We start from the raw sequence: 25,782 nt of genomic DNA on the forward strand, positions 1-25,782 counted from the left end.
GCTTGAAGCCACCATCTACTCTCACGGCACGGTCTGGCGACATCAGTATGAGGTAAGCAGATGAGGAACACGGATGCAGCGTACTTTGGGGATTGTTGATGACCAATTCGGTGATCAAGGTGGAGGACGCGAACGTGAGGCTGGGTGTGTTAGCGGGCCGTTGTGGCGGGGTAGGGTGTAGGTACAGGGACGCCAGTACGGCGACGAGGAGGATGTGCATGTTGTCTTGAGGACGTGGTTCGAGATGGGGACGTCTGACAGGCGATGGACGTTGGGAAGGACGCGGGGAAGACGAGAAGGAGTGTACTCGGGCACTATCACAAGGCAGGCAATATGGGCTTGTTGTTATGCAGGGTGAATGCATGTTGATGTGTATTAGGTTGGCGGATGGTGCCACCGGTCACGCTGTGGGTTGGTGAATGGAGGATATGTTGAAGTAACATTGGTCTCATTGGTCGTACGCGATATGTAAAAATCATGCTTTCCACAACTGTCTCTTCGTACGTTGCTGCAAGGTATGTCGGGACATGAAAGCAGGATGGTCTTGTTGATATGCGGGGTTGGGTGTGGTCAATGGGATGGGGCAGATGTCAAAGTAACGTGGGGTATCTGATTGGGCACACGCAATGGTGGTTCAGAGATGATGCCCTTCACATATGACATATGTGCTTCTTAAGTCTTGCAAGACGCACAGGATGCGAGGAAATGAGTCTGATATTGAATTTCTTGTTACAACAGCCGCTGCGGGTCTCGTCTCCTGAAGCTCTGTCCGTCCTGATTCAAGTCGCAAGACATCCTGCTTCGTATTTACAAGACCACGATGCCGCTCAGCCCCGCTTCTTTCCTTGAGAGTGCGGTGCGGGACTCGTACCGCGGGGAGGTGTGTCCGTCTTTCCAGCCATCCAGGAAGCGAGATCGAAGTTCTGTATCTGCTGCGCGGTGTTGGTGTTACCGGAACCTATGACACCCTTCTTCTGCATTTCTTCGAACTCGGCCTTAGTTTCTGGGTCCACTACAGCATAGTCAGCCTCGTAAAGCTCCGCAAGTGTTTGGAAATACGTACTGTTGTCCATCAAGTACGGCATGCCGAAGACCATGATCAGCGTAAAAAGACCCATCAGGATCATAGGATTCTTCAGGAACGACAGCGGGGAGACTAAGATCATTAGCACATGACTTCTGCACTTCCTCGTCGACAAAGGTGCACTTACATCCAGCGCGCTCCTGGTAGTATTCCTTCGGCATCCTAGGCTGGACCTCAATCACCAGCCCGTTTCCGCCCTCGCCTCTACTTTCGCCCTTGTTATCCCACTCATTCCCAATGAATGTCTGCCACGCGGCCACCTTCTCTCTCTGGTCCCCACTGCCCTCGACCGCTTCCTCAAGCGTAACATCTATGCGGAGCGGCTCGAATGCGTAGTCGCGACTGTGGATCGTAGCGAGGTAGCTCCCCACGGAGACATTGTTGAAGTTGAACGAGTTGGAGCGCGTTATGTAGGCATCTAGCGGGGCGCCCGAGGACTGGAGCGTTGCGTGGGTGGTGGATGGGAGCGATGACGGGTTTACGAGGGGCGTGTTGGGGATGTGCAAGATGAAGCGGGCCGCCGAGGCAGCTGAGGCAAGAGGCGCCAGGGCAAATAGCGAAGTTCGCATCGTGGAGTGCGTATGCGGTTGATGTGCCGAGTACGCTGTATGCTGGCGCGGGCTGTACATGCGCCTTCCTTCGGAGGTCGGCGGCTCGTTTATCCGGATTCACTCTACGAGCATGACGATGTGCGAACGACCACTCCTCGATATAGCCCAGGCTATCTTCATTGCAGACAATGCTCTGAGATCCTCAACCTGCTCGACATTGTGTTGACCGAGCTTGGTTTATGACGATGCTCCAGCTCCTTACCACCCGCCCTGGATCTTGTAAAGGTGAAAGCTAGTTATGCTTGCTGGGACGATGTATCCTGTCCTAATTCGGTCCACAATACTTCACGAAAAGATAGCATTATCCGGTGTCCAGAATTCACGGGGTTACCAGACACTATGACACAAATATTCTATTCATACGCCAACCACTCGACTCGCGTCCTCCACCTCAAGTAAGTCTTGAACATATCGCCCACGATTCACCAGATCTATCTTGGTCCGATCATGGCCATATACCAGCATCATTTCAAACGCTTTCACATACCTTGGGTAGTCCGGTGCATATCAGTTGGGCGATCCATACCACCGGAGCCCTCCGGTGTCACCCGTGCTGTCCATCCAACGCAGAAGTCGACTTTACAAGGTACTAAGTATGAAATGGGAGTAGATCAGGCGCCAAAGTCTTCCATTCCCTTCGTATCTAGCCATCGAACCTCCTGTTATTGTTTCGATCATATCGGCCCAGCTTCTAACTGCTCACTAGGCGTACGTCAGGTAGATCATACGGTTTGTCCGAAACTGAGTCTCAGTATTAATTCCAGGCTTTCTAAGGTGGCACTATTTAGGCAAATCGAACATACGCCATAGCCTGTGCTACTGAGGCATGCGCAACATACGCCACTCTTTCAGCTCGCCATCCTACTCTACCGTTCGGACGATGATGCTCGTTAGTATCGGACCGTGCCTTTCCCGTCACATCTTCGATTGTATAGGGATCGAAGCGATGCGCATACTCTGTGTACCGCGAGAGTCCGATGATATACAGCAAACTCCATGGGTCCCCTTGGTTTGTTCCTCCGGCACGCCAGATCGGTTCCCGCCCACATGCTACCTCATGGATAAACCAAGTACGAAGATGCAACACGGGAACCGATGACCAGCGCAAGTCCATTCCACACCATCCTTCGTCGGATCCACCTACCCAGTAGGCGTGCAAACCAAGCGTGTGGGACCGGAGATCTCTCACGATGTGAGGAGATGTGGACAAATCTGGTTGGAAATAGAGGTTGCACGCTGATTTGCCATGACGCCGGCGTGCTCCCTCGCTCTGGAGGACGTCATGTCGATGATCGGGCAAGGAAGAGATATAAGTTCAGACACGACAGTAACGTTAGACAGCCAAATCCCTTTTTCTTTTTCTAAATAGCTCAAAGTTTACGTCTAATTCAGACACCTTGGAAATCTGGAAGCATCCTCAAAATGTCAAAGCACAGCGAAGATGGCATCCTCCCTACCAACGACCACCACAGTCCAGCGGCTGCTTCGCATCCGCTTTCAGACAAAAGCATTCGCCATGAATATCCTGTCTTCATCGGAGAATTCGTCGGTACTTTCATCTTCCTCTTTCTCTCTTTCGCTGGGACCTCTATTGCCATTGTGTCTGCGACGGTCGAGCATGCCGGTCCCGAAAGCCTTGACTTGAATCCCGTCCAGAACGTATCTAAGCTCATCTACATCTCCTTCGCCTTCGGCGCCTCTCTCGCCGTCGCTGTCAGCATCTTCGCCGAGATCAGTGGCGCCATGTTCAATCCTGCCGTAAGTTCTTTCCTGATCCACTTCCAGCCAGCTCAAAACTCTGCGTTACGCGCAACGGCCACCCGCTCGCGTCGCACCTTGTGCGACCCGCCTTGCCAGCGCGCCGTGTTACCGCCAGCCCGGAATGTGGTACATGCACAAGCAAGCAAGCAATTCAATTACTCACAGCCTTCCCCGCACTAGGTAACGCTCTCGCTGCTCCTGATAGGCGCCATCCGCCCGCTGCGCGCCGTTCACGCGGTCCTCGCGCAGCTCGTCGCCGGCATCTGCGCCGCGGCCGTCGTCTCCGCGCTGCTCCCCGGGCCGCTGCCAACAGCGACGAAACTCGAGCCCTCCATTAGCATCACGCGGGGGCTCTTCCTCGAGATGTTTCTTACCGCGCAGCTCATCCTGACTATACTCGTCCTACCGAGTGGGCCTAGTAAGCCTCTGGCTATCGGGCTTTCGCTGTTTGTGGGAGAGCTGTGCGGCGTGTACTATACAGGTGGCTCGCTGAATCCTGCAAGGAGCTTTGGACCTGCGGTGGTGACGGGGTTTCAGGGGTACCACTGGATTTACTGGGTTGGGCCGGCGCTGGGGGCGGGACTCGGTGCTCTGGCGTTTGTTGGGCTGAGAATCGTCGAGCCGGCAAAGGCGAAGGAGTGAGGTGGTGGAGCGATGTCTGAGTCGCAGCCACGGAATTCGAAGGGAAGCGACGAGGACGCTACGAGGTCGTTGCTGTCAGCGTGGTATGTTACCTTGGGACGCACTTGGTGGACGCAGTGTGGATGGAGGTGTTGGCTAGTGTTGGGCATGGAATTGTTGGTCGGTATGGCATGGCATGTCTGGAGTCATCTACGAAGCTACGACTCTCATTTTCTCTTTAGTCAAGCGTTCCAGCGGTTTGGGTACGACTAGTTTGATGCAGGATCTTCTTTCTGGTAATATCTTCCTCCTCACCAATGACAATCACTGCTACTATGTACTTTTCCTTGTCCTTGCGTCCTTGTCATACACAATTGTATCACCTTCCTGCATTGGTGCCTTTTCCACGTCAAAGTATAACAAACCGAGGCAGATATACCACGGCCTCCAACTACAGCCTCCTGACGTGATCATACCCCGACGACCACACCGTTCGACGGTTAGTGTCTCGGTCACCGCATTCCCTGCCCGCTGCCAGCGCTCAGGATCGACATGCCAAAAGAGGTGGTTGTCTAGAACACAACCACTGAGTGTCTTCGGGGACAACGGGAGCTATGCATTGTTACCACGTCCATGAATTCTGGATGTCGGACCACATGTACATGTCTGGCGGAACTGCTCGGTTGAGCGACGCGCTGAACGCTGCTAGGAGGGATCTGGGTGTTCTCGGGGATTTGGAGGATGTGAAGGTAGGATGGTGTTCCGAAGATATTCAGATTGAATGCACGATTGCAGAAGGGGCAGGCACTGGGGAGATACCTGCTTTGTGCTCACTCGATCATAACCCAATAACCCAATCGCTATTGTTGAGTTCATTCAGCACAAGCACTGTAGGGTGGGTGAATGTGTTGTGTAATGTATAGAGTCAAACCAGGCACTCGCATGCTGAGCGAGTTCCTGCTACAGCTTATGCTCCTGGCGATGCCTGCCTACCTTCTATAACCGCGCCACCCTTCACGCAGTCTCCCACAATGATCTCACCCACTCGCTCAACCTGTACTTCCTTCTCAAAACCACCGCTAACCCTACCACGAGCCCAATCCGCGCCACCAGTGCCGTAGCCACCGCCTTTCGCACGATAGGATAGTATCCCTCGAGCATAGAATTCACCGCCGCATTCCTCGCCACCATCTTGGACCTGCCCGTCCTCCCCCAGCTGCGTCCTACGCCCAACCCTGCGATCCCGACTTCGCCCGGTTTCTCCTCGACCTCAGCGTCGAGTATCGGCACAGACGACGTCTCCAGCCCCAGCGTAGTCTGCGTGCTCATCTCCGCCGTCTTCTGCACGCGGAACCGGTACGACATGGCCCACATGACGAACCTGACATCCCAATTCGTAAACGTTGGATACGTCCACAGCTCCAGCGCGTTATGCGGCGGCAGGTGTTCCAGGAGGTCGCTCACGACGCCCAGCGTCAGTCCCCACAGCAGAAGTGGCGGCTTCCCCGCCTTGCTTCCCTCCGGACCCCTCAGCACTTCCTTCACCTTCCCTAGGGCGCCCGCATCCGGGGGCCCGCCCGCAGGTATGAAGTCTGGGATTGTCGCGCAGTAGGTGGAGTTTGAGGGGACGAGGTGGATGGCGGCGAACATCATCTTGGAGAGCATGGACTGCAGGAACCAGCGCTTGATTCCGAGCTCGGACTTTGCGAGGCGCGCGGAGACGTCGGCGTATTCGTGGGTGCGGAGGGAGGGGGATTGCAGCGCGCGGAGGGATACCCAGTGCGTGGAGGCGACCTCGGTGGGCTGGAGGCGTTGGGCGGGGTAGGTAGGCGAGGTGAGGAGGTAGATGTAGGGACAGAGGACCATGAGCCTATCTCATTCCATCAGTATGTGTGGAGGGGCAGAAGGGGGAAGGGAAGACGCACGGCACCTTGCCCCACGACGACGTGACGACGCGCTGCGGGAGGTTGCCGACGGCGATGGCGTTATTGTAGCTCAGGTCTATGCCGACTTCCTCGAGCGCCTCCCGCACGGCAGTCACCTGGTCGTCTTCGTCTTCGGGGTCTCGCTTCCCGCCCGGCAGTGCAACGTGCCCGTTCCATTTGTCTCCCACCCTTGTTGCGCGCTTGATGAAGAGCAGCTCGGGGTCGCCATGCTTGACCCAGTCTTGCGCAAAGAAGGTCTCTATGATATCCTTGAAAGAGAGATCGCGGGGCTTGCTTGAGGCTGCGGAAGACCGCCGGCGCTGCTGGGTCGGGCTCGGGGGGTAGGGGTGGTGCAGGGGGAAGGGCTTATCGTCTGTGGCAGGCCAGTGTGAGTAGTGCGGTTGTATGCGGAGAATGAGGGCGACGGAGGCGCGCTTAGGGGCCTCGGGCGGGTTCGCGACGTCCGGGTAGGGGCGGGCATTGAGTTCTAGGAGGACCGATTTGAGGTGGGTTATCAGGTCCTCTGTGCCTGTTTCTGCAGCCATTGTGTCGGGGAAGGCAATTGGGGTATATAGCAGCCTATGTATAGATCAGACAAGGGCTATTACAGAAGGTATAATACAAAGGCCGAAAGCAACCAAAGTTGGGTCTTGTGGTTGTAGAGCAACGGATGGCACACGAGCTGGACAGATGCGACGGAAGCCGAGGTCTATGCTGGAACCTGGGATGATGATTGGCTATAGTGCGCTATCATGTGTAGGAGTCAGTTGCTGAGCAAGTATCGCGGCCAGAGCACAGTCACTCCCATCGTCAACAATGCAGGCTCTGGTGTTGCGCGAATCGTCCTTCAGCCCGGCAGAAGTGCACCTCTACGCGTACGGATGGAGTCTGGGGTAGTGTGCTCGGGCCACCCGCCTTGCCGAAATCGCAACGAGGGGCAGGCGCGATACGTCAATTTGGGGTGGGGCACGAGAATTTCGAGAGACGGCCTGACGAGCGGACCAGCGACTCAGCCCCTCGCATTTGTTTTGATACCCCAGAATTTCTTTCAGTGACGCTCTTTTGCCAATTGACCAGACTGAACTTTCAAAATGGGTGGCCAAAAGACTGGTGAGTCTGCCTGCACCCTGCACATAGATTGCGGCGTGCCATGTGCTAATCCTTCGCTCCAGCTATTCTGTCTGTATACGACAAGACGGGTCTCCTTGACCTAGCCAAGGGCCTGCACGACAATGGAGTCCGTCTGCTTGCCTCTGGCGGCACCGCGAAGATGATCCGCCAGGCAAACTTCCCCGTCGAAGATGTCTCGGCCATAACCCAGGCACCCGAGATGCTCGGTGGCCGCGTCAAGACGCTCCACCCAGCTGTGCATGGAGGAATACTCGCCCGCAACCTCGAGTCAGATGAGTCGGATCTCTCCAAGAACAGCATCGACAAGATCGACTATGTCATCTGCAACCTATACCCTTTCTCCGAGACAGTCGCACGCATCAACGTTACCATCCCGGAGGCCGTTGAGGAGATTGACATTGGTGGCGTGACTCTGCTACGGGCGGCTGCAAAGAACCACGCGCGCGTCACCATCATCAGCGACCCCAAGGACTACCATGACTTCCTCACCGAGCTCAAGGACAACGGCGAGGTCACAGAGAAGAGCAGACAGCGGTACGCACTCAAGGCCTTTGAGCAGACTGCTGGCTATGACAGCGCCATCTCCGACTTCTTCCGCAAGAAGTATGCCGGTGAGGGCGAGCAGCAACTGCCCCTTCGATATGGTGCGAACCCCCACCAGAAGCCTGCCACCGTCTACGCGCAGGAGTCACAATTGCCCTTCAAGGTGCTGTGCGGCGCCCCGGGATACATCAACCTACTCGACGCGCTGAACGCGTGGCCTTTGGTGAAGGAGCTCAGCAAGGCGCTCAACTACCCCGCAGCTGCGAGCTTCAAGCACGTATCGCCGGCCGGTGCCGCCATCGGTGTGGAGCTCAGCGAGGAGGAGAGGAAGGTGTACATGGTGGACGATATCGAGGGCATCGAAAAGTCGCAACTGGCTCAGGCCTACGCCAGAGCACGAGGCGCCGACCGCATGTCCAGCTTCGGAGACATGATCGCCCTGTCCCACGAGGTCGACGTGCCCACCGCAAAGATCATCAGCCGAGAAGTGTCCGACGGTGTCATCGCACCCAAGTACAGCGACGAAGCTCTCGAGATCCTCAAGAAGAAGAAGGGCGGAAAGTACCTCGTGCTCCAGATGGACCCTGACTACGAGCCCGGCCCAATCGAGACCAGGACAGTCTACGGTGTGAACCTCCAGCAGCACCGCAACGACGCAAAGATCGTCCCCGCAGAGACATTCAACACCGTCATTGTGCCCAAGAACTCCAGCCCTCTCCCTGAGTCCGCATTGAGGGATCTGACTGTTGCTACCATTGCGCTCAAGTACACGCAGTCGAACAGTGTGTGCTATGCACTCAACGGCCAGGTCATCGGTCTCGGTGCTGGTCAGCAATGTAAGTTCTAATGTCCATACGCCTGTTTTACGCAACATTGACCATGCCAGCACGAATCCACTGCACCCGTCTCGCCGGCGACAAAGCCGACAACTGGTGGATGCGCTTCCACAGCCGCACGCTCAACCTCCAGTGGAAGAAGGGCACCAAGCGCCCCTCCAAGTCCAACGCTATCGACCTCCTCTGCAGCGGCCTCATCCCAGACTCTGGCATCGAGCGCGACGACTTCGAGTCGTATTTCGAGGAGGGCCAGGTGCCGCAGCCATTTTCCGCTGAGGAGCGCAAGGAGTGGCTCTCCAAGCTCACCGGGGTCGCCGTCAGCTCAGACGCCTTCTTCCCCTTCATCGACAACGTGTTCCGCGCCGCACGCAGCGGCGCCAAGTACATTGCGGCGCCGACGGGTTCCCAAAACGACAGCGCGGTTATGGAGACGGCGGAAAAGTCAGGGATCACGTTTGTGGAGCAGCACATTCGATTGTTCCATCACTAAATAGGTGGAGAGTGTGGAGGTGGAGAGGGATATGTAACGACATTACGGTGCAACGAACGATCTGCGGCTTCAACCGCCGTTTGGTAACATAGATAGACAGATAGCGGACAGGTATTGGAGGAGAACCCCAAAAGCTATTTTTTTTTCAGACCCAAGGAGACGAACACCGTGCTGACGTCCGATCGGAGCATTTCGAGTAACAGTGCTTCTCGTGTAGATCGAAACACCGACTATACGATAACAGTCAACTATCCGGAACTACAACAGCAAATGGTGAACTCTATGCCCACTCCCCACATCAATACGAGAGATACCTTCCCCCCTCGCTTCACCTTCCCCTACACTGTATTGCAAGCTCACCAGGATCCAGATCCCCCTGCCTTGCTCTTCTCTCAAATATATTGCCCCCCACGCCACTCCCAACCCTTTCCTCTGCTTACACCCCGACGAAAAAGCATATCCACCGGTTCCCCTCCGTCTAGACAATTAGTCCATCCGCCATCATCCGACGCGGGCGGAAACCCTGCAGAGACCACTATACCTCTAACGGCGCCTACAACGAGCGCTGGAATCACACCGCACCGAACCGCACTGCGCGTTCCCTCTTTGCTAAATGGAGACGATCAGTTTCCGGCGTCCTGACTGGCTGGTTTGGGGCAGCACGCTGGTTGACGTATGGGCACAAAGCATCCACAAGTGCAACGCCGCGTACAGGCGATACTCGCACGCCGTGCACCCTCCGCCCCGTCTCACACAACCAGGCACCCGTACGACCCAGGACAAATACCACAAATACAGAAGCTGCTCCGCTCTGAGCAAAGGGCCACCGCACATTGTAACACCGCCACGCACGCCGTAGAACGAACAATTTCATTGGGGGTTGGATTCACAGATGGCTCTCTCGACATCTCTTCCTAATTAGGGATTGAACTCGTACATTTTTCACTTTCTCTCGATACCTAGGTTGTGGATACCGGCATCTCATTCCGCTGACGCGCTATCTACACTCCCGCCTGCTCAAACGCCCGCCGCCGACATCACGGAGGGTATCGTATCATTTCATAAGGAGACTCCCACAAGTCCAAACATAGCAATGGGTAAACCTTAGCGTGTCCGTGTTCCGGATGAACATGACCGTGGCTTAAATTGACATCATTCAGTGATGATGAGTTTCGGGAGTGCAATCGAGTGTAGAGATTGGGTGCGTGTCCGCGGTGGACCGCTCACTGGTCATCGCCGTCATCGGGCTGGTCGAAGAGGAAGTTTGCGGCCAGCTCCTCGTTCTTGTCGCATGCGAAGTAGGCCTGGATGACCAAATCGCGCTCGAAACCCAGACGGCAAAGACGCTCGATTGCCTCACGCTCTTCCTCGGTGACACTGATGGCCTGGGCGCCTGGGGGTAGGGGCGCGTCCTCGTCAGCATCCTCGGCGAGTAGCTGCAAGAACTGTTCCGGGTGATTCGTAATCAACTGGGCCAGCTGAGGGTTGCCAGCACCGACCTGCTGTAGGATGGGCTCGAGCATCTGGGGTTGTTGTTGTACCACCTGTCGCAACTGCTGGAATTGCGGGTTGTTACGCAAGAAGTCCAAGCTGTTGCTGCCAAGGGCTGCACCAGCGCCTGCTCCAGCAGCTGCACCGGCACCTCCTGAACGAGCACCACCTGCACCACCTCGGCCCTGGCCCGCCTGCGCAGCTGCCTCGAACAGATTTATGGGTTCATCCCCGCCGGAAGTCGGAGCTGAAGGGGCGGCAGCGGCAGTGTTACCACTGGCGGCCACAGGAGGAGACGTTGGGCCGCGCGATTGAGCCTGTTGCTCCTGGACGGCGCTCTCGGGAATACCCTGGAAATGGTTAGCAAGTTGCAAGCCGGATGATCATACAATCCTTACAGTTAAAAGGTACTCGACAGCTCGGTCGGGGTTGAAGAAAGCAGCACGCATGGCAGCGTCGATGTCGGCGCGCGCAAAACCCATGCTCTCCATGTTGGCGATGGCGGCATCGCGCTCGCTACCCATGGTCAACGCTGACGGATCATCAAACCGCCGGTCTGAGGCCGGAGCTGGTGAAGGTGTGCCAGGGGCATTTTGAGCTGCAGAAGGTGCGGCGACCGGAGCGGCGGGAGCAGCAGGAGTCTGGGCCGGCGCTGGAGCCGGTGTTGAAGGAGCAGGTTTGCTTGCGGACGCGGCTTGAGTCTTGGGCTATAGTTCTATTAGCAGGCACCAGCACGACGGTGAGATAAACGCACCCGAGACACCATGCACACAATGAAACCCTTCTCCTCGATGCTGTAGGACTCGATAGTCTTGTCGTCCTGAAGGATCTTGCCTAAGTGGTCGTCAGACTCGACTCGCTAGATTGCAGAGTCGGCAGTGGCGTGCATACCGGAGTAAATCAGCTTCTGCTGGGCGACTTCCCAGCTCTTGTCCGCCTGGATCTTGGCCTTGAGTTCGCCAATCTGCTATGTATCAGCCGCTGACTATGTGGCGATGGAAGATGAAGTCCAGCGTACCGTTTCTGATGGCTCGGCCTCGATTACGAACTTGTTCTGCTTGAGATCCTGCGGCCTGCATTAGTCGCGCCTTTTTTTATCGAGGATGGGCGCAGCGTACTTTGAAGGTGATCTTCATGATGGCGGTTGTGGATTGGAAAATGTGGTATGGCGGTTGAGGTGAGGTGGGGGTAAAAGTGAAGGCGGGGATGAGGTGGCCGCTATCCCGGACTTTATATAACAGGAAGCTGCAATCGCGTTTGCTTAGAGAAGCGATCCGTGTGGTATGCGGGTCCGTAGGCGGAGCGGAGTGTGGTGACTTGAGTGTTGGGCAAGTGGATGAGCAGGCAGAACCACTGTCACCACCCAAGTCCGCCGCCCTTCCAACCGCGAAGCGGGCAGCGGGTCGAGCTCACAGCCCGGCAGTACATTTTTCCGCAACTTCACGCCAACACGCCAGGCACCCAGCCTGACGCCATCGTCGCCGTCACGTGCTGCGTCCAGACTCCAGCCGGGCTGTGCTTTGATGACCATCGAATAATTTCCGCTAGCGCGCGGGTCCTTCACCGCGGCACTCATCAATTGAGGTGTCGTCCCGACAGCCGCCTCCACGCGTGAACTTTGTTTGTTGTCGCGCTCCCTGTTTGTTTCGTCCCCACGCCTCGCCACAGAAGCATGGGTGCCAGCTGTTTCGCCTTCCGTCCGCACCATGCGGTCGGCCTGGTGCTTCACGAACGCATTTTGTACTGATTCGCCTATAGTGCTGTGGACTGGTCGTTGCATGCTGTGCGATGGAACACCGCAGAAGGCGCTATCGATCCGGTGATACCTCCGTTGCGTCTTCACGAGGCAACCTCGTCATTGCCAGCGCCTGTCACCAACGGCCGAGCTCTCGTGGCCTCAGGCCTTGCTCTGCCATGTTTGCGGCCTTGGAAAAGCAACACTAAACAAACAACGCGTGGGAAATGAGGAAGCCAACCATGACATCTCGGCTTCGTGAAGCGTTCCCAGTCTAGCCCCAGCTTGTAGGGCCGAATCCTGCGACAGCCGGCACGGCAAAGCCCATGATCGCAATTGGTCTCCGCGACTTTGGTGGGCTGAACCTCCACGCGAGCCGTTTTCGTTGCATGGGCCTTCTTCAACTTGCGTGCTGTATCGGCGTCCAGCAATTGTCCAGCTCGCAGCCCTCTGATGCCATCGTACACCGCCAATGTTCCCATGCATCTCAGGCCTCGTACCATGGGCCACCAGTAGCGCGTGAGTTACCCCAGGATGCGCAGTCTGTGGTGCAGACCAGCCGCTTCGTGATCTCAGTGTAAGAGATGCCTGCAACGCATCAGGGATCTCCCCTTCGTATCCCGGCGCGCTCCACTACGTTCAACGCGTGCTGCAGCCCGCCGCCCACAAAACAATGACCCGCCTGCTCCTTTCTAAATTTATTATCTATGTCAGAGTTCCCACATGCCCTCCGCTTCCCTGCGCTGTCCATCGTTTCCAGCCCTCCTTTCGTTTTAACCTCCCAGCTTAGGTTCCTCACATTCGTTTCTACACCCGCTTGACTGTCCATCTTTCTGGTGGTTGGACCCCTTGCGTGTTTGGTTCATTTCATCGACATCAGCCGGCTCCGGGCTACTGCAACCGCTTCATTGGGTGAACGTCAGCCTTCCCGATTTGGCCTCCGCGTCGCTCTCAACCGCACCTGAGAAAGTATACTAAGTATACTAATATCAACTCGCGTGCCTCACACGCGTTCAGTCTCGTGTTCCTTTTGCCTAGACAAGCTACGACCCGCACAACAGGAGCCTGATATTTCTATCGTACAACCGTCTTGTTCAGGCCTCTGGTTTCGTCCAATCCACAAAGTCAGCTCATCGGCACGCCTCTGGAAGGAACCAATGACTTTTCGACCTCTGTTGAAGGCGTCCACTGCTTCGTTACACTAAGCCTTGTTGGGCCATTGGTCGGAAGCTCGCGTGGACTTCACATCCTTCCTCGACGATCTTTACACGGCTACGCTACTCAATCCGGGTTTTTGTGTAGCATTGGGCAAGAGTTGGAGGATACATTAGGGACTGAGTTACCCTGGGATACGTACTACGCCGTCTGTCGCTTGTTCTGGTCATCGTCGCAGGCAAAATGTTTTCAAGAAGATTCTACCTTTCACTTTTTGGCGCAGTAGCTTGGTCTACTACCGCTGCTGATACGATCCTGAATATTCTCGACGCAGTTTCCTCATCTGCGGCTCAATCCTCGTTGGTCGGACTAGCTGTTACCGCGAGCGCTTTCGACCTCGGCGCAGTTGGCGCAGTGACGGTATTTTCAGCTCAGTATGCTTGGACAAGAGATGGGATCATCAAGGACTCACCACAAGCCGCAAGGATTCTTGCCATATCTTGTGTATTGATCTCTGCTGGCGCTTTGGTCATATCGATGGCGTCGATGATAACTATTCGGTTACATCTGCAAGAGTTGGAACACGGAAAGCATAGCGTCATTTCTAATTGGAGTAATAGCTCATCAGGTCAAATCGCCGTATGGCTACTCGCCTGTCTCAGCCAGATCGCACTCTATACTTCACCATTGTGGTGTAGGTCGAAACAACACACGCAGTCAGTGGACGTATCAGGGCCTCGCGACTCTGTAATGTCTGAGATGCGTTATTCGACAGCGACCCCGAATCTCTATATGCTGGAAGCCACCCAGCCATCTTCTCCACTCGGCGCTCTTCCATCGCCCACCTGGTCCAACCGGTCATCGTCCCAGTCGTTGAGGTCCTGGAGAGATTCTCTGCAACATGTCGTACGGCCTATTTCATCGCGGAGCAAACTTGTCAGCAGGCCTTCTTTCAACCGCGAGGCCCTGAGCGTTCACTCTGACGGCTTGTCTGTGAAGAGTGCAACTCAAGTTGACGCGTTCGACTCGTGGGAGGTTGACGCGCAAAGCAAGGGTGCTGTAGCACAGCTTGCCTTGCCCTCCGTATTGATGCCATCTCGCGGCACAGCTCTAGAACCGATTCCCGGAAGCCGACCAGCAAGTCCTGCTCGGGCACTAGATGGTCCGTTCGTTCTGGAAGATGACGAAGAACTACCTCCTCCACCCAAGCTAGCACTCGACACATCGCGTCCACCAAGTCCTGCTGGCAGCGAAGCTCACATCCACCCTCTTTTCAGAAGCGAAAGCCCGACTCCGGCTCCTGCTACAACACCCGGCACAAGCATAATCGCAAGCCCACTCGCCAACCAAGTCATTACTTGCCCGGCGCGTCCATACAGCCGGATGCGCTCAAACAGTAGCCGCTCCAACCCAACCAGTCGCGCTGCAAGCCCTGCCCTTGTTCATCAACGCAGCTTCATCAACGAGCGCACAAACAGCAATCTCTCGCAGCGCTCGAGTTCACGAAGTCCTTCGCCTCCCAGCAGACGAATGACTCCTCCTATTCCAGATTTTGTCCTCAACTCTTCACCTAGAAGTAGTGTGAGCGGCAGCCAGCGAAAGGTCAACCTCAACATCGACACAAGTCGATGAAGACACCGCATCCCTTCGGCGTTGTACGCCACCACACTGAAAGCTATGCCCGGTCTGGCCACCTTACATAGCACGATGTCTACCGCATCTCATGCGTCATGATACGACCTCTTTCCTACTGTCACAGCGAGTCTCGCCGCGCTTACGTTTGAAGCCTGCACTCTGATTTCCTTCTCGTTCTCTCTTGCCTACGGGCATTGTTGCTTTAGCGCTGGGGGCTGGCGTTGCGTGAAAATAGTGGGTGGGCCTCGGCTTTGGACCTGCGTATTGATACCACAGCAGCCTTAATTTCTTGTCATAACTTATATTGTAAAGCATGGATTTCCTAGGGGAAAGGATTGGTGTAGACAGAGGAACGAGGGACGCAAGTCCATTGCGCAGGCAGCATTTCAATACGATGAGTTGCAAAAAGCATGGTCGAGATTTTCATTGATAGCCTGTGACGCTTGTACATCGTCGTACAATCGCAAAGCACCCATCTTCCCAACGCAGCTACTATACCATGGGCAGACTGTTTTGCGGGGATAACTCAGCGACCGCAGTATAGACCTTGCTTCCACTGCGACTGGAGACAGTGTACCGGAGGACGACGGATGCGTCGAAGATACTCTGACTGGCAGCAGGCTTGACCATGTTACAGAGTGCGAACTTCTCGATCGCTCCATCCTTGAGATATATCGGGAGCAGCCTTCTCCACGAACAAACCCGATCCAGACACGTGCATTCAAGGCTCTCCCATGCAGCGAGCCTCGCCCTCCCCTCCCATCGCATGTCCCTCCCAAACCCAAATTCCATCCCCATCGCAACGCCGCCGAACTTACCCGGCCAGGCCTCATATCCGCTCCCATTAATGCCATTAATGCGCCTGATATTTCCCCAGCGTCGTGGCCCACGCCCGTTCATGCGCATTGTCGTGTGCGCGCACCCGGTATTAGCGGCGCTGCGCGGCTTGGCTAGCCTTGAAACAGGGAGAACAGCCCGCACTTCGCGCGAGGCCACAGGGTGGGGACCGGTTGACTCGGCTGCATCGGCTGACGTGCATACGCGCAACGCGCCGGGGGAGGGCGGCCAATGGGATCATTTGAAGATTTTTTTTCATGGGAGAAGAAAGGGAGGGTTGGGGAGATGGGGATTGGGAAGATGAGTTTTTGTGGGGAGGTGATGGGATGAAGGTGGTGACAGGATGGTAATTTGGGTGTGAAGAAAAATTCCCAGGGTCGGTCGGTCCTGAAGGATGGGGACTGCGCTCCTGTCGATTTGCAGACCGGATGTAAGCTGCTCAGCCAGCGGCCATCTGAATACCCGTGTAAAGTGCTTCAGAATAATTTGGATACTGCGAGATTGTGGGAGCGGTTATATGTCCAACCTGATGCTGCCTCGGCCGGTATCTATCATGCGAGAGGGGTGTGTTAAGGTTGTCAGTAAGCGGCATGTTAGAGGCGTCATGGAAACATTTTCCGGTCAAGTTGTACCTTGCAACGTCACAAAGATAGAAATGCTTCGGGAGCCTCTATCTGGGGCTCGTACGCGCAATTATGAAGGGTTCAAAACCCCGCCCGCCGTATGCGCTCTTGTCCAAGATGGCCGCCATTGAAATGACTTGTGGTACCGACAACGTCTGACGCAAGCCATCCGCGTGAGCACGATGTTGACTACGTATCTGATGAATTGTGTTAACCATAAACTCATGAAGCATAATGCAGCAAATGTTTATGCCTAAAGGGAGGTGAAGATAGAGCATGTATGGAGTTGCGAGGATTTCAAGTGTTGCAACTACTATAAAGCATGCGAGAAGCTAAACATTAGTAACAGCGACAGCGAATTAGATCACCTGCCGTAGTACTACAAGATCTTTCGTGAATGATAGAAAACTTAAGGAGATTACTTTAAGCGCTTTTGTTACCTGCTGTGGTTGTGATTGTGGTCACTCCACTCAGGGAAATTCTCGACGCCGTAGTCTCGCCTGGTGACCGCGGCTAATGACGTTTGTTGTTGAGACATGGCTTGAAGCATTACAACTTCAAGCCAGCGATACGAACGAGAGAGCAAGTCAATGGCTCACACGATCTTGTGGTAATTCGATGTGTCGAGGATGTATCTCGGAGTACCTTCTGCGATGGCGCATCGCCGCCGGCTCAAAATTAACGTTGCCGTTTTGGGACTGGCTCGGGGTTGGTCCATTCTCTGAGACGGGAGGCTTGCTACGCATTCACGTCACCGCAATCGATCGCATGTGCCATTCACTTGTTTGAATAGACTCACGATCTTCCCATTGTATTATTTTCCGTTAGGCTGCTCATTCAACAGCGCCTATACATAGTAAGCGGTACCGTGGCGTTTACTCTCTTCGCACTCTTTTAGGGTTAGCGCAAGTTCCAGCTGGGCAATTGCGACCATCCATCCGCGAGCATCTTTGCCTCAACCTCACTCACGCTCCCCGGCCAGGCTCCAAGTCCTGCTGCTTGCTTGCCAGTTTGCGGTTTCTTCTCTGCTACTTCTGTCGAAGCCGGCCACGTGCGACTTCTAGCCTATTTCTTCTGGGGTCCTGTTCTCCGGCGCTCTTTTTCTCCTCCCGCTTCGTTGAGTATAGCCCCAGCCGCAAGACATCTGGACGATTGCGAAGTCCCCGCAGTTGAATCGCCGCTGTCTTGAGTATGGTTGTCTAGCCTTGCGTCAGTCTTTCTGCATACACTATCCCTTCCGTCGTTGTGCCACGGAGGCAGCGGACACCAGGTATGAGCTTTTCACACCCAGCCCCCAACTTCTCAGCTTGAGAGAACGCTATCGGTCCACGCATGACTTTTCAGATGACTTTTCAGCGGCGAGCGTTACAAGTATACGGTGATCAATGACTTCGAGTCGCAAGTTTCGAGCGCTTCGCAGCTTGCCTGATCCGAGCATTTGAAGAAAAGGCTGACCATAAAAGGTTGCAGATTCATCGGTGCGCCATCACTACCAACAGTGCACTCTTTGACTAGAAAATACGAGTCATTTTATTCGTGAGTCTCTCCATCCTTTGCCAATTCCACTGTACTATCTGCAGCTGCGATGCTAGCAGCATTCTCCTCACAGGCTAACAGACTGCCAAGGTGGTTCCAGAGCGAGTCTCACCAAGATGCCGCCGAAGCGCAAGAACAAATCAACAAAGACATCGACCACCGTATCGCTGAAGACACTTCCAGGTAGGCCGTCCCCTCGACATCTCCGTCCCTCACAGCTCGCCTCCAGCGCATTAATGCTAACATGCAAATCCTTGGCGCAGCCAATACGGCTAGTTCCCCTAAGCGAAGAAATAGTGCAGGTTTCCCTGGACAGAAGATGTCGCGTCTTCATCCTTCAGAACCTCTCCATATGAAAACCCGACGAGCTGTCAAAACGGCTTCAAACCAAGATAGCTCTGGTGCTCCATCAATCGCTAGCTCCAGCAGTCGACGGAGCTCACTTAACGACTTGTCGCGTTCCGAAGATGGCCACTCGGAGATCGAGGATGAGCGTCCAACCAAGCGCAACCGACTTTCAACCGATTCAGTTACAGACTCCTTTGCAGATCAAGTCGATGGCGCGCTGAATGCAATTAACGCTAATGCGCCCGATTCTTCCATGTCAACTGCGCGCGATGCGACTGATGGCTCTAAAGTTTCGCCCAAGAAGAGGCGCGCATCGGATGCGTCCTTCGAGTCAGGCAAATCACGCGCAAATGGTGTTCTTACCCGGACCCAGAGCGACACTTCCGAACAGCAACCGCGCAGGAAGAAACGAAGAACTACCACTCAGACGCCCGCGGAGACAGACCAACTACCTGAATTGACAGATGCATCTACTGCGCCGAATTCACCCGAGCAGATTCCAGAAGTCGAGAACAGCCAGAATCTGCATCATGTCCTGCCCACAAATGGCGATGCACCTGTTAAGATGGGAAGGCGACTGCCTGGACGTCGACGTGCACCTCATCCCGACATCAACGTCGAAGTAGACCTGCGACGTCAACTCAATCTAAAGATGAGCTACCGCAGCCTTGCTAAGATCCAGAAGAACATCCTAGATGAGCTTTCAAACCGCACAACCACGTCACTGGATGACGACCCTCAATTCCACAAGCAATGTCCTGAATATGAGCCTCTTATGGCCTCTCTCGACCAGTACAAGCAAAGCCGGCTCGATTCGGTTCATGCGCTGCGGAGAGAGAAGCTTGCACAGCTCGAACGCGTGGTCGAAGCCGAAAGGCATATTGCGAAAGAGAAGTACATCCAACGATTCTACGACCTCCAAGAAGATCTGCTTCTACAATGTTTTCATCGAGCGAAACAACTGCAAAGAGAGTCTAGAAAGAGCCAAGATGGAGCAGGCACCGAGGACGAAGACAATGTTCTTCCACCTGCTCGTTTCGCTTTCCCGCCATTGCATAGAGATGATCGTGTTGGGTCGAAGTTTGCTTCCCGTAGCAGAGCTTATGTTGAGTCCGAACACCTTCTTGACGAAGAACTTCGTCGCGCGCAATTTGGTGGCTCACTGAGAGATTTCATTCTTGAGGATGAGGATGCAGACGATTCCATACTCGAAGCTCCTACTCCTGTTGGCTTTGCAACTTTCACTGGTCCAGATAGAGCTGAAGCCATTGCTCATCAAAAGATCAAAGATCTAATTGATGCAGCCAATGATATTGAGAACACACCAGTTGCGCCCCCGGCACCTGCGGTCATTCCCAACGAACAGGCCGATGCTTTGTTCATGCTTGCGTCGCTATCAGCAGATGCATCCCGCAGCACTATCGAAGAGAAAGCGCAACAACCCGACCGCGAGGCTCCGGTCGCTACGGTCAGTCAACAAGCAGCTTCAATTGGGGCAGCCCAAGCAATGTTGCCAGTGAAGCAGCCTGCTGGGCCGTTTGCTGCAGTCTTGAACCCTGTGTCCAAGAAGGCGGATGTTGTAGCACAGCGGAAACCTGCCGGGGTCACGGACGCCATACAATATGCCATCCAGCCTGTAAAAGACCAAATTGCGCCAGCAAAACAGCCGCCAGCTCGATCAACCCATCGCATTATGGACATGCTCAATAATGATTCAGACATCCCGCCTGCAACCTCGCGTTTTCCACCAGCAGCCTCAGTAGAACAGACACCTGCTGATGTGACCTTGCACCGCATAAGCGCAAGTCAAGGTCCTACGCCCTCACGAAGTGGATTGTTCGGACTGTCTTCGATTATGCACCAACACGATGTACAACAAGAGCGATCAACCCCGACAGCCCCAAGAGAAACGATGCCTTCACGAGAGGCATATTCTTCCCCTGCATCGATGCGAGGGTACCCTGACCTGCCCTCAAAAAGGTCCGGCTCCATACGACAGATGAGCCTCGAAGAGCTACGTAGACGAGATCCTCTGCATATGCTCCGCGACATGCTCAGCTCCAAGAGTAAGCCTAATGAGAAGCATGTTGCGAGTCACCGTCCAGAGAGCTCAATATTCGCTCCCCGAGAGCGGGCCCAGATGACAGCTCCACCTCTACTCTCAAGGCCGTTCAGTCCCTCGGGTACAGCTGAGAAAGCAGACCAATCAAAGGAGACACGCAGGGCTTCGAGCGCATACAATGCGTCACCATCGACAGCGCCCCTATCGTACCAACAGTCGCCTAGTGCAGCACCCGCATATCTCCCGCGACAAAGCTCTCAAGATCCAGGATCATCACATTGGGAGCGTGATAGGCGGTTGAGCGGCTCCCAAGCCCAGCAACCTCCAACACAGCCTTTTTCAGCTAGTCCACAAAGCAAACCAGTACCTCCGCACCAGAGTCCCTTCTCGGCACCCAGTGCCCCCGCGCCGGCTCCGACTCAGCTTCCCTCCATCAGCCAAACTCTCCCTTCGAAATCTTCCGATAGGCAGTCAAACCCTCCTATGAACTTTCGCTTCGCGCACTATGATCCCGTGCCACCAAGGCCATATCAAAATCACAACCCTCAATCAGGCTACCCACAAGCATCCCAAGCACCACCTCCAGCGCCACCGCCCCAAACACAATATACACCCAGCTACAACGGCCACAATGGCCCGTCCCACCAAGGAGGCTACGTCCCACCGCCAGGCAGTTTCCAAGCACCGCCTCCTCCAACCACATCGACCAACGCCTCTACCCCGTATCCGCCACTGAAGATCCACCAATATGGCGGCCAGCCCATCCTTCCCGCAAACATGGCACCGCCGCCTCCACACACGCAGCCGCCCAGCATGACATTCATAGGCCAAGCGGCGCAGCAGTCCGCGTACTCTCCGCCACAGCACCACGCGGCTCCGCACCAGCAGCAGCAACTGAATACACCGTACGACGCGAATGCCCCGAGAGATCAGCCAGCCGAGCGGGCGGCTGAGCCTGGGTCCGGCCCTGTGAGACAGCCACGGAGGCCGTATAGGTCGTACCACGCGCCTGGGTCGCAGTTCCGGCCGTATACGGGACCGGATTCGTCGCGGCGACGGGGCGGGTAGTTTGCTCGTATCTTTGACGGAGTGTAGTGTAGATTGAATTGGCTGGGCTTGTGTCTGTGGATTGCCTGCATGCCTGCACGGCACATCCTCCGTATACGTGGGCAGACGTTTGTCTGCCTCTCCTTTTCCTTGTCCTCGTTAATCCGACTTTCCAGCATGGCGTTTGCATAGTGGCTTTGGCTAGGATAGTTACAGCGCGCGCCTGCTTTCTTGCTTGTCATTTGTTCTGTCGGTGTTTTTTGGTGTGGTCTGGCGGAGGTAAATACCACAATCGAAGGGGAGCTCTGGCATTGGTCTCCTGATAGTGCGGTGTAGCCTTGTAGGGCGATTGTATAATGTTATTGTTCAAGGATTGCATGCATGTGTCAGTCGTCTGAGGTGTGATGCCGTGCTGGCGAGAACGGAGTGGACGTGCTCAAGAAGGCCAAGGCAACTCAATTCCTTGGAAGCGCCTCTTCATTCATTTCAAGTCGTGAATCTACGGGGTATCAATTCAAAGGAAGAACAATCGAGCCACCATCCCTCCACCTGCCCTCACACCCGCCTTTTCACCTTCGGCGTCGGCGTAGCCCACTGCCTGCCACCCCCGCCCCCGCCCTCAAACCCACCTCTCGACCCTACCCTCGGCGTACTCCCCATCCTATCAAACAGCCTCTGCGCCGCGGGCGTCAAAGCCCCCGCGTTCCGCGCCCCAGGCGTCATCGCGGCCCTCATCGCCGGCGTAGGGGCCGATACGAACCGCGGCGTCTTCGCCTCGCCCTTGAAGATGCCCAGACCATGTCCCAAGCTGCTCGTACTCGTGCTCGCTGCGAAAGCGGAAGCAGACTCAGGCCGCCGCGAGGAGGCTATCTTGTCGACCATCCTGTGGTGCATTTGCTCCCGGGGCGCAGCGTCGTGCATAGTGAATGGCGTAGCAGTGCTGCCTGTTGCCCCGAACCGCTCGAGCAGATCCGTCGGTGCGTCGTCCTCGTCGTCGTCGGACGGCGGGTGCGCATCTACGAACGCGTACCCGTTCACGCGCGGCGTCTCATTGCCAGTGTATCCGCCCTCGCTGGCTGACAGACGCGGTCGGCCGGCAATGGCGTCGCGGACGGCGGACAGCGTGGGGCTGGGTGGGCGCGCGGGCGCTGCGTCGTGGACAGGGAGGCGGGTGTTATGGTGGAGGACTCGCTTCGGTGGTGCGAGGGAGGCGTCTTCGGCGTGCTGAGCGCGGGTCGGGGCCCAGGCTTCTACGCTGTCTGGGCGGAACATGAGGGTGTTGAAGGCGGTGTGTTTGTGGGTGTTTGGGGCGGCAGGGCGGTCGACGTCGAGGTCCTGGGAGGGGCGGACGACGAGGTCTGTAGCTGTTGAGGGGGTGCAGGCTTCCAAGACTCTTTGCTGGGCGAGGCGCTGCTTGGAGGCGTACTTGTTGCCGTCGTGAAGCCAGGCTTTTTTTTCGAAGCGCTTTCTGTTTGCGCGGTCGAGGATCTGGTTGAAGCTTTCTTGGTCTTCAGAGGTGTACTTTGCCTGGAAGGCTCCGAGGCCCATGTCCAGGTCTACATGGTCCAACTTTCCCAAGCCTTCTTCGCCGTCATCTTTTTCTTCTTCGCCAGCTTGCGTCCGCGGGGTGTCTGCGCCCCATACGCTTGGTGTCCGCCCGCCGTCCGCACCTTTGCTCTCGAACCTGGTTGCCCTCGCCCTTCTGCTGGGAACAGGCGTCATGACCTCGGTCAGCTTCTTGCCTGCTTCTCTGATCCATCCTTTGTCCTTGCTATCCAATGCGCTCAGGTAGTCGCGCTGTGCATCTGTTTCCGCCAGACCAGGAAAGTAGTCGCGGCGGATGATGTGGGAGATGGCGGACGTGTAAGTGTCTTCGTCGAGAACGATAGAAGGTCGCTTTATTCGTTTTGGTGCGGGAGGCGGTGGCATGAGAGCGGTCGACACATCGCGCTTGGTGAGCGCTTTCGACTGTGGTTGAGACATGGTGGGAGTGCGGCGGGGAGTCGTGATCGTGGCGTCGTATGCCTGTTACAGGCGCAGCGTGTGGAGTTCTACGGGAGTAGTAGATCCATGAAGGAGAGTTCTGTTACGAAAGGGGCGAATTCAGAGGAGGAGTCGTGACTATCGACGTTGAGAGTGTCAGTTGTGCAGGCGCAACGTGATTGAGGAAGTTTGGCGTCAGGCGTCAACGCCAAGCTTCGGCGATCGCTTCCACCGCCTTCAGCCCTACGACACACATGCATGGCGGGGGCGCACATGTGTACGAGCTACCTGCGTAAGCGTGGATCTTGAGCACTTAATAGCGGTTCACACATTTGCGCACGAGCTGAGCTCAGTCATATTATCCAGTCTTCAATGGCAGCGTGGTATCATTGCATTTTATAGACCATGAGGGCGTGGAGGCATAACAAGCCTCAATCGTATCCCTCTCTTTCTCCGAACGCCAAGTGCCGTGCCTCACTACGTACCGCAAACCCCCCCAAAGCAGAGTGTGGACCTTGCACAGACCAGCCGGGGTCTCTAGCATCCCAAGAAATGGCTCAGTAGAAAGACTCCACCATCGCATCCTTGTGTGTGGTGTTGATCGCGCTAGGGCCGTTGCCCTCGCCCAGCCTGAAGACGGATTCGACAACTGAGAGCTCCGTAGCCGTGGTGTCAAGTCCTTGATCCGCATTAGCATCCCATTCTAAACATATTTCCCAGAACAAACTCACCAGTCACTGCCATCCAGTCGTTGACCACCATACCGGCGCCAACGACTGCGCTACCACGGTTCACACTGCCTGCCACAAGCGGCACCTGCAGCAAGCTGCTCAGCTCATCCTGGTCCTGAATGCTCGTCTTTGGGTGCACAATGCCACCCTGGTTGCTCAGCGCCATGTAGCTGCCCGTCAACACGTTGTCCGCGATCGTCTGCCTAAACACCTCCACACCCAACACATCCGCTATTATCTCCTCGGTCTCACGCTCGATATCTGGGTGTACGAGTGCGACGTGGTCGTTGCAGCAAATGACGTTTCCAAGCGCGGAGAGTCGCTCTTCTATTCTTTGGATCTTGACACTGTCGGGGATCGAATTACGGAGATGCTGAAGTTCTTGGTCGGTGGTAGTGGTGGGAACGAGGAGACCCTTCTTGTTGCTGAAAGAAGGTTAGTTAATGCGCGTGAAGGACTTGGTGGGAGAGCGCACCCTGCGGTCAAACGACCGACTATCCTTGTGCCTGCAATGGTAGCATGACAGATGGGTATGACGTCTTGGAGTTCGGCTTCGAAGACACTGTCGTGCGCGTTTAGTATTTGCCCGCCGCCTTGACTCTTCCCTCGCGACCAACTATGCACATAGTCTGGCCGCTGCAGGCGCTTCGACGCACCTGTAGAAGTTCTCTGAAGCTCCGACAGCCACAATCGCATACGCATTTGTAAGTGTGGAAAACACGCCAACCCTGCACAAAACCGTTAGCATAAGCTCTGCGTGCCATCTGCGCCCATGTCGTCGCGGTGCGCCATATGCAGCGGGGCAACCAACTCGTTGGAATTCTCAAACTGAGCGCGGACCGCCATATTGCTCAATTTCCTGTTTGGTAGTTGTAGTTCGGTGCTAGAGGGATCGTAGAGGTAGTAATGTAAGAGAAGCGGAGGTGTTGTCGCGGTGGAAGCTGTAGAGCTCGATGTGCGCAAAATGTCGTGTGAAGGCTTGCTTTTCAAATGACTTCGGGAGGGGCGCGCAAACGCCCCTCATGCCCGCAACCGGCTTAGCGCCTATGATTCATTCTGAGCGTTGTCTGTGCCACTAAAAATACGGTGACTCTGTTCTGCGATGACTCCAATCCTGACCGCCCTGCCGCAGTCGTGATACAAATTGATCTTACCGATTCACGATGGATTGGCGCTTCGTTCGTTGCCCCAGAGGTGGCCCGAAGTATGTACTGCATCACTTTTCTTGGGGTAATGCAGTCCAGCCAATCTCCCAACGAAGCAATGTAAACTGCAATGTTGACTGTGAAGGCATACGTAAAGAGATATTGCTGATTTTATGCGCCAAAGGACTGCCTGGAAAATATAGTATTGACATCAAGAGACAGGGTATTTCACGAATTATACAGCGTCACGACAAAGGCATAGAACATTTGTCAACATCAGAAATAGGCCTTGTGAAGCAAAACTGTGTTTGAATATCTACCTCGCGGCTATAATTAGTACATCCTTTGCCCAACCCGTCCTCCGTACGCATGATCGTTGTATCTGTTGTAGGAACAATTGATCCACTTCTAACCACAAGCTGGCTTACGCCAAACGTTTTGAGCAACAGGCC

The 25,782-nt window shown here is 55.4% G+C and overlaps 10 protein-coding genes across 10 annotated transcripts; 5 read left to right on the forward strand and 5 right to left on the reverse strand.

The window, feature by feature from the left end:
• Window positions 1-697: 697 nt before the first annotated feature.
• CC84DRAFT_1140010 (uncharacterized protein) lies at window positions 698-1,677 on the reverse strand. Its single transcript, XM_018176270.1, has 3 exons — window positions 1,212-1,677; window positions 1,064-1,156; window positions 698-1,012 (listed from the first exon to the last, which is right to left on the reverse strand). The coding sequence occupies exons 1-3, from the start codon at window positions 1,651-1,653 to the stop codon at window positions 828-830; spliced, it is 720 nt and encodes a 239-aa protein (XP_018041409.1). The 5' UTR covers window positions 1,654-1,677; the 3' UTR covers window positions 698-827.
• A 1,286-nt stretch (window positions 1,678-2,963) lies between these two features.
• On the forward strand, window positions 2,964-4,186 carry CC84DRAFT_517503 (aquaporin-like protein). Its single transcript, XM_018186579.1, has 2 exons — window positions 2,964-3,453; window positions 3,637-4,186. Exons 1-2 carry the CDS (start codon window positions 3,118-3,120, stop codon window positions 4,096-4,098), a joined length of 798 nt encoding a protein of 265 aa, XP_018041410.1. The 5' UTR covers window positions 2,964-3,117; the 3' UTR covers window positions 4,099-4,186.
• A 788-nt stretch (window positions 4,187-4,974) lies between these two features.
• CC84DRAFT_1256746 (uncharacterized protein) lies at window positions 4,975-6,833 on the reverse strand. The gene is made up of 2 exons (XM_018184652.1): window positions 6,003-6,833; window positions 4,975-5,947 (listed from the first exon to the last, which is right to left on the reverse strand). Exons 1-2 carry the CDS (start codon window positions 6,545-6,547, stop codon window positions 5,092-5,094), a joined length of 1,401 nt encoding a protein of 466 aa, XP_018041411.1. The 5' UTR covers window positions 6,548-6,833; the 3' UTR covers window positions 4,975-5,091.
• A 162-nt stretch (window positions 6,834-6,995) lies between these two features.
• CC84DRAFT_1194249 (AICARFT/IMPCHase bienzyme) lies at window positions 6,996-9,155 on the forward strand. The gene is made up of 3 exons (XM_018181340.1): window positions 6,996-7,112; window positions 7,175-8,512; window positions 8,563-9,155. The coding sequence occupies exons 1-3, from the start codon at window positions 7,094-7,096 to the stop codon at window positions 9,000-9,002; spliced, it is 1,797 nt and encodes a 598-aa protein (XP_018041412.1). The 5' UTR covers window positions 6,996-7,093; the 3' UTR covers window positions 9,003-9,155.
• Window positions 9,156-9,873: 718 nt separating this feature from the next.
• CC84DRAFT_1113791 (UV excision repair protein Rad23) lies at window positions 9,874-11,880 on the reverse strand. The gene is made up of 6 exons (XM_018175373.1): window positions 11,612-11,880; window positions 11,512-11,559; window positions 11,385-11,457; window positions 11,248-11,327; window positions 10,892-11,200; window positions 9,874-10,843 (listed from the first exon to the last, which is right to left on the reverse strand). Exons 1-6 carry the CDS (start codon window positions 11,627-11,629, stop codon window positions 10,226-10,228), a joined length of 1,146 nt encoding a protein of 381 aa, XP_018041413.1. The 5' UTR covers window positions 11,630-11,880; the 3' UTR covers window positions 9,874-10,225.
• Window positions 11,881-13,178: 1,298 nt separating this feature from the next.
• On the forward strand, window positions 13,179-15,440 carry CC84DRAFT_517520 (uncharacterized protein). Its single transcript, XM_018186581.1, has one exon. The coding sequence runs from the start codon at window positions 13,627-13,629 to the stop codon at window positions 15,013-15,015; it is 1,389 nt and encodes a 462-aa protein (XP_018041414.1). The 5' UTR covers window positions 13,179-13,626; the 3' UTR covers window positions 15,016-15,440.
• Window position 15,441: 1 nt separating this feature from the next.
• Window positions 15,442-16,342, forward strand: CC84DRAFT_517519 (uncharacterized protein). Its single transcript, XM_018186580.1, has one exon. It carries the CDS (start codon window positions 15,647-15,649, stop codon window positions 16,157-16,159), a length of 513 nt encoding a protein of 170 aa, XP_018041415.1. The 5' UTR covers window positions 15,442-15,646; the 3' UTR covers window positions 16,160-16,342.
• Window positions 16,343-18,130: 1,788 nt separating this feature from the next.
• On the forward strand, window positions 18,131-21,492 carry CC84DRAFT_1214310 (uncharacterized protein; the record flags this gene model as incomplete). Its single annotated transcript, XM_018182618.1, has 2 exons — window positions 18,131-18,197; window positions 18,278-21,492. 2 exons carry the CDS (start codon window positions 18,131-18,133, stop codon window positions 21,490-21,492), a joined length of 3,282 nt encoding a protein of 1,093 aa, XP_018041416.1.
• Window positions 21,493-21,759: 267 nt separating this feature from the next.
• Window positions 21,760-23,732, reverse strand: CC84DRAFT_517608 (uncharacterized protein). The gene has a single exon (XM_018186582.1). The coding sequence runs from the start codon at window positions 23,452-23,454 to the stop codon at window positions 22,027-22,029; it is 1,428 nt and encodes a 475-aa protein (XP_018041417.1). The 5' UTR covers window positions 23,455-23,732; the 3' UTR covers window positions 21,760-22,026.
• Window positions 23,733-24,011: 279 nt separating this feature from the next.
• On the reverse strand, window positions 24,012-25,031 carry CC84DRAFT_1083948 (eukaryotic translation initiation factor-like protein 6; the record flags this gene model as incomplete). The annotated part of the gene is made up of 5 exons (XM_018174029.1): window positions 24,012-24,133; window positions 24,186-24,610; window positions 24,661-24,747; window positions 24,842-24,913; window positions 24,997-25,031. The coding sequence occupies 5 exons, from the start codon at window positions 25,029-25,031 to the stop codon at window positions 24,012-24,014; spliced, it is 741 nt and encodes a 246-aa protein (XP_018041418.1).
• Between the last annotated feature and the right edge of the window lie 751 nt (window positions 25,032-25,782).

This window comes from Paraphaeosphaeria sporulosa (genome assembly GCF_001642045.1).
Source record: "Paraphaeosphaeria sporulosa strain AP3s5-JAC2a unplaced genomic scaffold CC84scaffold_2, whole genome shotgun sequence".
NCBI classification, from domain to species: Eukaryota; Fungi; Ascomycota; class Dothideomycetes; order Pleosporales; family Didymosphaeriaceae; genus Paraphaeosphaeria; species Paraphaeosphaeria sporulosa.

Excerpts from the sequence above, each read along its gene's own strand:
- CC84DRAFT_1140010 (XM_018176270.1), bottom strand. The coding sequence starts at position 1,653 with ATGCGAACTTCGCTATTTGCCCTGGCGCCTCTTGCCTCAGCTGCCTCG. Across the intron at positions 1,157-1,211 it reads CTACCAGGAGCGCGCTGGAT|TCTCCCCGCTGTCGTTCCTG; the intron begins GTAAGTGCACCT and ends TAATGATCTTAG. Across the intron at positions 1,013-1,063 it reads GCCGTACTTGATGGACAACA|TGGACCCAGAAACTAAGGCC; the intron begins GTACGTATTTCC and ends ACTATGCTGTAG.
- CC84DRAFT_517503 (XM_018186579.1), top strand. The coding sequence starts at position 3,118 with ATGTCAAAGCACAGCGAAGATGGCATCCTCCCTACCAACGACCACCAC. Across the intron at positions 3,454-3,636 it reads GCGCCATGTTCAATCCTGCC|GTAACGCTCTCGCTGCTCCT; the intron begins GTAAGTTCTTTC and ends TCCCCGCACTAG.
- CC84DRAFT_1256746 (XM_018184652.1), bottom strand. The coding sequence starts at position 6,547 with ATGGCTGCAGAAACAGGCACAGAGGACCTGATAACCCACCTCAAATCG. Across the intron at positions 5,948-6,002 it reads TCGTCGTGGGGCAAGGTGCC|GCTCATGGTCCTCTGTCCCT; the intron begins GTGCGTCTTCCC and ends GGAATGAGATAG.
- CC84DRAFT_1194249 (XM_018181340.1), top strand. Across the intron at positions 8,513-8,562 it reads TCTCGGTGCTGGTCAGCAAT|CACGAATCCACTGCACCCGT; the intron begins GTAAGTTCTAAT and ends TGACCATGCCAG.
- CC84DRAFT_1113791 (XM_018175373.1), bottom strand. Across the intron at positions 11,201-11,247 it reads TTGTGTGCATGGTGTCTCGG|CCCAAGACTCAAGCCGCGTC; the intron begins GTGCGTTTATCT and ends ATAGAACTATAG. Across the intron at positions 10,844-10,891 it reads CTGTCGAGTACCTTTTAACT|GGTATTCCCGAGAGCGCCGT; the intron begins GTAAGGATTGTA and ends AACCATTTCCAG.
- CC84DRAFT_517520 (XM_018186581.1), top strand. The coding sequence starts at position 13,627 with ATGTTTTCAAGAAGATTCTACCTTTCACTTTTTGGCGCAGTAGCTTGG.
- CC84DRAFT_517519 (XM_018186580.1), top strand. The coding sequence starts at position 15,647 with ATGTTACAGAGTGCGAACTTCTCGATCGCTCCATCCTTGAGATATATC.
- CC84DRAFT_517608 (XM_018186582.1), bottom strand. The coding sequence starts at position 23,454 with ATGTCTCAACCACAGTCGAAAGCGCTCACCAAGCGCGATGTGTCGACC.